The 7,077-nt window shown below is 45.7% G+C and overlaps 1 protein-coding gene across 4 annotated transcripts in view; it reads left to right on the forward strand.

Moving 5' to 3' along the window:
- The window catches only part of PITPNM1 (phosphatidylinositol transfer protein membrane associated 1), a 30,782-nt gene extending 25,556 nt beyond the window's left edge, over positions 1–5,226 (forward strand). For all 4 annotated transcript variants that reach the window (XM_079967392.1, XM_079967391.1, XM_079967389.1 and 1 more), the window contains exons 19-24: positions 958–1,074; positions 1,545–1,693; positions 2,437–2,586; positions 3,406–3,589; positions 3,776–3,904; positions 4,053–5,226. In XM_079967392.1, the coding sequence (XP_079823518.1) occupies positions 958–1,074; positions 1,545–1,693; positions 2,437–2,586; positions 3,406–3,589; positions 3,776–3,904; positions 4,053–4,307 (984 nt within the window). In that variant the 3' untranslated portion in view covers positions 4,308–5,226. The remainder of the gene's footprint in view (positions 1–957; positions 1,075–1,544; positions 1,694–2,436; positions 2,587–3,405; positions 3,590–3,775; positions 3,905–4,052) is intronic.
- The last annotated feature ends 1,851 nt before the right edge of the window (positions 5,227–7,077 follow it).

The raw sequence follows: 7,077 nt of genomic DNA on the forward strand, positions 1-7,077 counted from the left end.
GTTGAACTCCAGGCAGCTCCCATCAGGCCCTGCTAGAACAACCAATGGCTAAGGATGATGGGAGTTGTAGTCCCAACATTTGGAGGGCTGCAAGTTCTCCATCCTTGTTTTATAGGAACAGATAGCCACCATATGGTGAGATTTCACTGCCCCCTCAAAAGCAATGTAAATTTCTGACAATAAGGACTGACAAAACCCGGAACCAGGAGGAAGGGACGTTGGATGGATTGGACTTGTTTGTATTTCCTTTTCTTACCATTAGAACTGTTTTATAAAATTGATGAACATTAGAAAAATGTTGGAATGAAATCATTTGGCTTTAGTAAAAATGTTTAAAGAATTATGAAGAATGTTATGGTTATGAGAAGTTGGTATGGACAAGATTTAAGTTTTAAGTTTTAAGTTTTATCTTATTATAGAAAGACAAGATTAAAATAGTCTAGGGTAATGTAATGACAGAATTTTATGAATATGGAAAGGATTTGCTGGGATAATTAATAACTAGGATACAAAGAAAGGGAGGAGGAGGAGGAGGTCTAAGAAAGAAGGTGATGACAGTTGAGGATTTGGAAATAATGAATTTCTTTTTTCTTTTTTTGTAAATGTTTTTAATTGTTTTAAATTGTCTACGTTGTATTGTTGAATTTTTTCTTCCTTTTTTTCTTTTTTTTATGGTGGGAGGGGTATGTCTTTTTTTTCTTTTTTAACTTGTTAATTATTTTTATTTTTGCATTTTTCTTTGTCTCTATTTTATTTTGTAATATTTTGAAAATTTCAATAAATATCATTTAAAACAAACAAACAAAAGCAATGTAAATTTCCTCTCATGAGTGCATGTTAGAACTGCTGCGTTCTCTAGCCAGCCCTGTTCTCTAGCCAGATCCAATTCCTGTGTTTTAATGTCCCCTTTTGCTGAGGTGAAATTAGTAAAAACTGCTTTACCCCTTTGGTTTACAGAATGTGACAGCAAACCACCGCGCCAGTGATGTCATCGTGTGTGAGGGGCGACCCCAGGTCTTCAGCGGGCGCTTCATGTATGGCCCACTGGATGTGGTGACACTGACTGGGGAGAAGGTAACAAAAAGCGTAGCTACAAGGGGGTTCGGGGGCATTCTGAAGACATCAGCAGTAAAAGCAGTAGGGGGCAGCAGACCAGAATGTAGCAGGCCATATGGGTGAAAATTATGGAGGAGGAACAAGTACAGGCCACATGAGGGCCATGGGCCATGTCACAATGAGTCCTGAGGAGGCAGGGCATGGATATTTCCCACACGGGCTGAGGAGCTGTAAGGAAAAGGGGATAAAATTAGTGTTAAATCAAAATGAAGCAGGGAACTTTCAGATGGGGTGTGTGGGATGAAGGATATGAACAGCACCTGCTGTCAGGAATTAAGGGGGAAATCATGCCTCTCCCCCTTCAGACTCGGAAAAGGTAATGACTCACCAACCCTTAGAGATTAGCTGAGCTTGGGGACAGGTAACGCAGTATAAGAGGATTGTGCAGTGAAGTGAACATTGCTGCTCCCCTTGATCTCTTCTCGAAGGTGGATATCTACATCATGGCACAGCCACTGTCAGGAAAATGGGTGCACTATGGCACAGAGGTGACAAGTGGCAGTGGCAGACTCTCCTACACCCTCCCTGAGGAGAAGATGCTGGGCATTGGCATGTACCCTGTCCGAATGGTAGTGAGGTGAGTGTGCGGTGAACCCTGTCCTATGGTTGACCTTTTGGAGCAGAAATCCTATCCTCAGTCCAGCCTGGCTTATGACCACAAGACCTCAAAGATGGCCTCTCTCAGTATGAACCAACCTGGAACCTGTGGTCATCATCGGAGGCCCTTCTTCATGTGCCTCCTCAGTGAAAGATCCAGAGGGTGGCAACACAAGAACAGGCCCTTTCTACAGTGGCTTCCCAATTGTGCAATGCTCTCCCCAGGGAGGGTTGTCTAGTGCCTTCATTACATATATTTAGGCAACAAGCAAAAACATTCCTCTTGTCCCAGGCCGTTGGCTAATTAAACCATCTATGGCCTTTTAAACTGGGGTGTGTGTGTGTGTGTTGTTTATCACTATGTTATGTATTTTTGTGTCTTTATATTGTCAGCCACCCAGTGATCCTTGGATGAAGGGCAGTATAGCAATTTAATAATAATAATAGAGATTCTGGCTCTGGGACCAAGTGGATCACCATTTGTTCCTGGCAGAGGCCTTATACATGGTTCACATTGGTAGGATGTCTCATTTGCCATAGTTGAACTGCTTGACCTGCCCCTTCCTTGGTTTTCTGAAGCTATAGGAAGAAGCCCCACCAGCCTTCTGGTGTCAGTCATCTCTTTCCCTGTGTAGGGTCTTTGAGTGTGCTGGCCATGCACTGGCTATTCTGAGAGGAGGGGCACTTGCTGGTGGGTTTCCTTCATTGTGCTTCTCTCCACAGGGGTGACCACACCTATGCCGAGTGCTTCCTAACTGTGGTAGCAAAGTCCACACCTTGTGTTGTTTTTAGTATTGATGGCTCCTTCACTGCCAGTGTCTCTATTATGGGAAGCGACCCCAAGGTGCGCGCTGGTGCTGTTGATGTAGTAAGGTAGGTAATAGTCCTTCTTGGGAACTCCATACCTTTCCCTGACCTGGTTGTCACTTCCTCCTTTCCTATTGACTCTGAAGTGTGTGGGGGGTGGGTGTTGATGATATTCTCTCCACAACTCTGTCTCCTGTTGGACTTATTTATAAATTTCTTCAAAATTCACTTTATCACAATTCATCAAGAATTTTGAGCTGCAGAGACTGGTATGTGAATGCTCAGCAGAGTAAAAAATCAAACTTGCCAACATTCATGTCCCCCACCACCCTCCTTGAGTCTGCTTAACTGTGGAAGTTCAGTTTTCTCAGCAGAGTGAAAATGTGTAAAATAAATTTAAAATCTTAACTATTCAAGACGTAATAAAAGCTTGAAGCACCAATTATGGAAACAACTCTGCTCTCTCTCTCCCCCCCCCATTGTCATCTATATATCTCAATGCCAAAATGCAGTCAAGGTGGATTTATTGAAAGAAGGTTTTGTCGGATGACTGGATTTTATTTTGATACTCACATTTTGCTAAACTACAGTTGATGTCTGATAGGTGAAGAAGTTTATAAGGAGATATTTCTGCAGATCACATTGGCTGCATCCCCTCAAAATGCATCTGGTACAGAGAGCCACTTTACTCTTAACAACCACCTTGTTGTACAAAAGGAAATCACTTTTTCATGCAGCAAACAACATGGGAAGTGGACAGGGCTACTATTAACTTGACATTAAAAAAATGGAGAGAGATTAGTCTTGCACCCCAGAAGGCACCATGAATGAATGAATGAGCCACCCAACTGCCACAAATACGGTAATCCTTCTTTGCCCCTTTAGGCATTGGCAGGACTCCGGTTACATGATCATCTACGTGACGGGGCGTCCAGACATGCAGAAGCACCGTGTGGTGGCCTGGCTTACCCAGCATAACTTCCCCCATGGGGCTGTCTCTTTCTGTGACGGCCTCACGCATGACCCTCTTCGACAGAAGGCTGCCTTTCTACAGGGCCTTCAGCAGGAGGTACGTAAGCGTTCACCAAGGGTTCAGATATAATTAGATGTAATTGTGCGAAGGGCTGCAGCACAGCTGAGAGAGGCCCATGTGTGTGGCTCTGACACACCTTGCAGTGCCTCTGAGTGCAGTGGAAAGAGCACCACAGGAGAAAAAGTGTGGGAGAGAAGTCACCGATGTCTTCATTTATTGCAGGCAGAGGTGACCATAGTGGCTGGCTATGGATCCACCAAGGATATCTCAGTCTACAGTTCTCTAGGGCTTCCTCCAGCTCAAATCTACATTGTGGGCCGGGCTGTGAAAAAACTACAAAGCCAGTGCCAGGTATGGAGTTTTGTTTCACAAAAAGCATTGCCTCAGCTGCAGGCTGGGGGCTCCTCAGGCTCTGAGGCCTACAGAGCTTGTTGCTCCCTCAGGGAGGGGAGGTGAAGAACAGAGCAAGCGTCAGCTGCATTCTCCTTTCTCCTTGCAGTTCCTGTCAGACGGCTACGTCGCACACCTGGCACAGCTGGAAGCATCATCTCTTGCCCACTCGCCGAAGGGAACGACAAGGCCCACGCTGGGCAAAGGCAGCTACGGCTGCCCTGCTCCCGTCGACTTCCTGCGCAAGCAGAGCCAGCTGCTGCGTTCGAGGGGGCAGAGTCAGGCCGAGCGAGAGGGGCAAGGGAACGCCCAGCCCCGAGCCAAGACGCGCAGCGTTAGCCTGAAGTTGGAGAGTGAGGAGTGAGCCCACTGTGGGGTAGTCTCTGCATTTTCTGACTCGCAGTGGCTGGTGCCAGGGCTGGGCCTGTGAGAGGCCACAGTTGTGAGAGAAAGGGGCCAAGAATACTAGGTATGGTTGGTCAGGGGGAAGAGTGAGAGAGGGGGCTCTGCCCAGCAAAGGCCGCAAGCTGGCATACAGTGCCACAAGGATACGGAGGAGAGAACTTCTATATAATCCCAGAGATTGCTTCCATTCCCATTAGTTCCAACTCCTGCCTGTTCTGTTTTGTGGTCTCTTCTGACCTGCAGTTCAGCCAGTGACCCTCAAGTCATACCCTCTGGGGATTATGGGGTGGGAGGGGGGGAAAGGGACAAATGGGGGTGGGGATGTTCATGTTACCCTGACTTAAAAGTGTGCTACGTTGCTTGTGAATTGACTGTTCACATTCCTCCCCCTTTTCAAATTATTGAGGTCTGGGATATATAGTATTCCACTCTCCCCATTTGATGCCACGTGAGGCAGTAGTGGGTCCAGCCCCAACCATCTCCCAGGTCTTCCTATATCCCTCTGTGGCTAAGGTTAGGGTGGGTGGTATGGGAAATATATACATCAGGGATCCCAGCTGCCCCTTTCCTGCAGAGGTTGAGCGCCTTGCTCCAGTCCCTAGTGCCGTTTCTCAGTCCAATCCTGCCTGTGCCCCGGTCTTTGGGTGTCTGCATGATACTGCCCTCCTGTGCATGTATTGTGTCCAGTGTGAGAGCACAGGATAGCCATGAATAAGGATGAATCCATACTTCCTTCCTGACAAAGGAGGGCTTGGTATTTATTTCATTGTGTCAGAATTGCCGGGAAGTCGAATCCTGTTTTGGAGGATTTGTGGGGGTTTTACATTTATCTTTAAATGTGTTATAAAACTGAAAAAATAATAAAATAAAAAGAAAAATTGAAGAGTGAATGTGTGTTTTGAGGTAGCAGTTGAGGGATGGGCTAGTTTATGTGCCACCCACATATCCGAGCGGTGTGGGATTCCAGGGGTACCAGGCTCAATTACCAGGGTCTGTGTTACCGCTGAGGCACACCAGAGCTTGTGGTGTCTTTAGGTTGTATGTTCCAGATAGGTAGCCGTGTTGGTCTGCCATAGTCAAAACAAAAATAATAATAATAATAATAAAAAAAATTTCCCTTCCAGTAGCACCTTAAAGACCAACTAAGTCAGTTCTTGGTATGAGCTTTCGTGTGCATGAAGAAGTGTGCATGCACACGAAAGCTCATACCAAGAACTGACTTAGTTGGTCTTTAAGGTGCTACTGGAAGGAATTTTTTTTGTTTAGGTTGTATGGTTTATTTACACATAAGTACAACCTGTGCCTAGATGAGAGAATGCAGAGCATTTACATCTCAAGAGGGTCCTTTTCCTCCCATTGCTGCAGCCTCTGATTCCAGGAGACCCCAAACATCATGTCTGACCCTCTCTGCAGCATAAAACAGACTGCCCACCTCATGCTCCGCCCCCATCCTCTCTGGCTTGCAAAAGTGACACTTTTTCCTGTTCACTTATCTCACCACCCACTGCAGTTTTGCCCCTCCCTCCTGAAGCTCCGACTTTTTGTCTCTGCTATCTCTCACCTCAAGGAAGGGCTTTCCCCATTTTCTATATGGCCCAGAGAGTCTCTGTTAATGGCCTTCTTAATGGGCCATCATCAGCCTTTATTCTCCCAATGACTCTCATCCAGCCATCTCTGCTGAGCTGGCCTGGGTTGTTAGCAGAAACTAAATGGGGGAGATGGCATGTTTGGCATAGTTTAATCAAAACTTGATTAATTCTAACTTTCACTAAATCCAAGAATTTTGGGTCACTCTGGCACCCAGCATTTATAACAGTACCCTCTTAGATTTGAGGGGTGGGGGCAGGCCTGACAGCTGAAGCGTACACAAGGCCAGTTGCAAAGTCATGGTCACACCATGAGTGAAGGACCTGCTTTGACAACTGCTCTGTGGGTCTTGATCTTAAGGATACAGATCAAGCTAAATCCTACAAGAAAGTGTTGTGGAAAAGAAGACCTGTGATTAGCATTTCAGTCAATGTAGGGCATTTTATTTTATCTGGTGCTGGAGTGACTTCAAAGCAATCCAGTAAAATCTATTGCAGCCTTGGATAATTATAAAAAATAATACATAATGTCATCACTGAAAAAAAAAATCTATTGCAGTCTAACAGGATGGCCCCTCTGGAATTTGTCACACACACACAAATTTGTAAATCTGTCTGTGCTTGGCTACCCAGAGCTTAAATAAATGACGTTTCACACACCTTTTCAAACACATGCATTTGGAGAGATTCTCTAATTTGGCAGAGAGAGAGAGAGGACCCGAAATACAGATCAAACTGTATCAATACAGGACATAGCATTTTACATTAAATCCTGTATTATACAAGACAGGTGGCAACTCTAAAGGTAAAAAAAAAGGTAAAGGACCCCTGGACCAGTCAAAGGCAACTATGGGGTTGTGGCTCTCATCTCGCTTTCAGGCCGAGGTGTTTGTCCACAAATAGCTTTCTGGGTCATGTCGCCAGCATGACTAAACCGCTTCTGGTGCAACGAAACACCGTGACAGAAACCAGAGCGCATGGAAACACCGTTTATCTTCCTGCCACAGCAGTACCTATTTATCTATACTTGCCTCAGTATGTTTTCAAACTGCTAAGTTGGCAGGAGCTGGAACAGAGCAACGGGAGCTCACCCCATTGTGGGGATTCGAACCTCCGACCTGATTGGCAAGCCCAAGAGGCTCA

The sequence above is a fragment of the Podarcis cretensis genome (genome assembly GCF_951804945.1).
Source record: "Podarcis cretensis genome assembly, chromosome: 1".
Taxonomy (NCBI): Eukaryota; Metazoa; Chordata; class Lepidosauria; order Squamata; family Lacertidae; genus Podarcis; species Podarcis cretensis.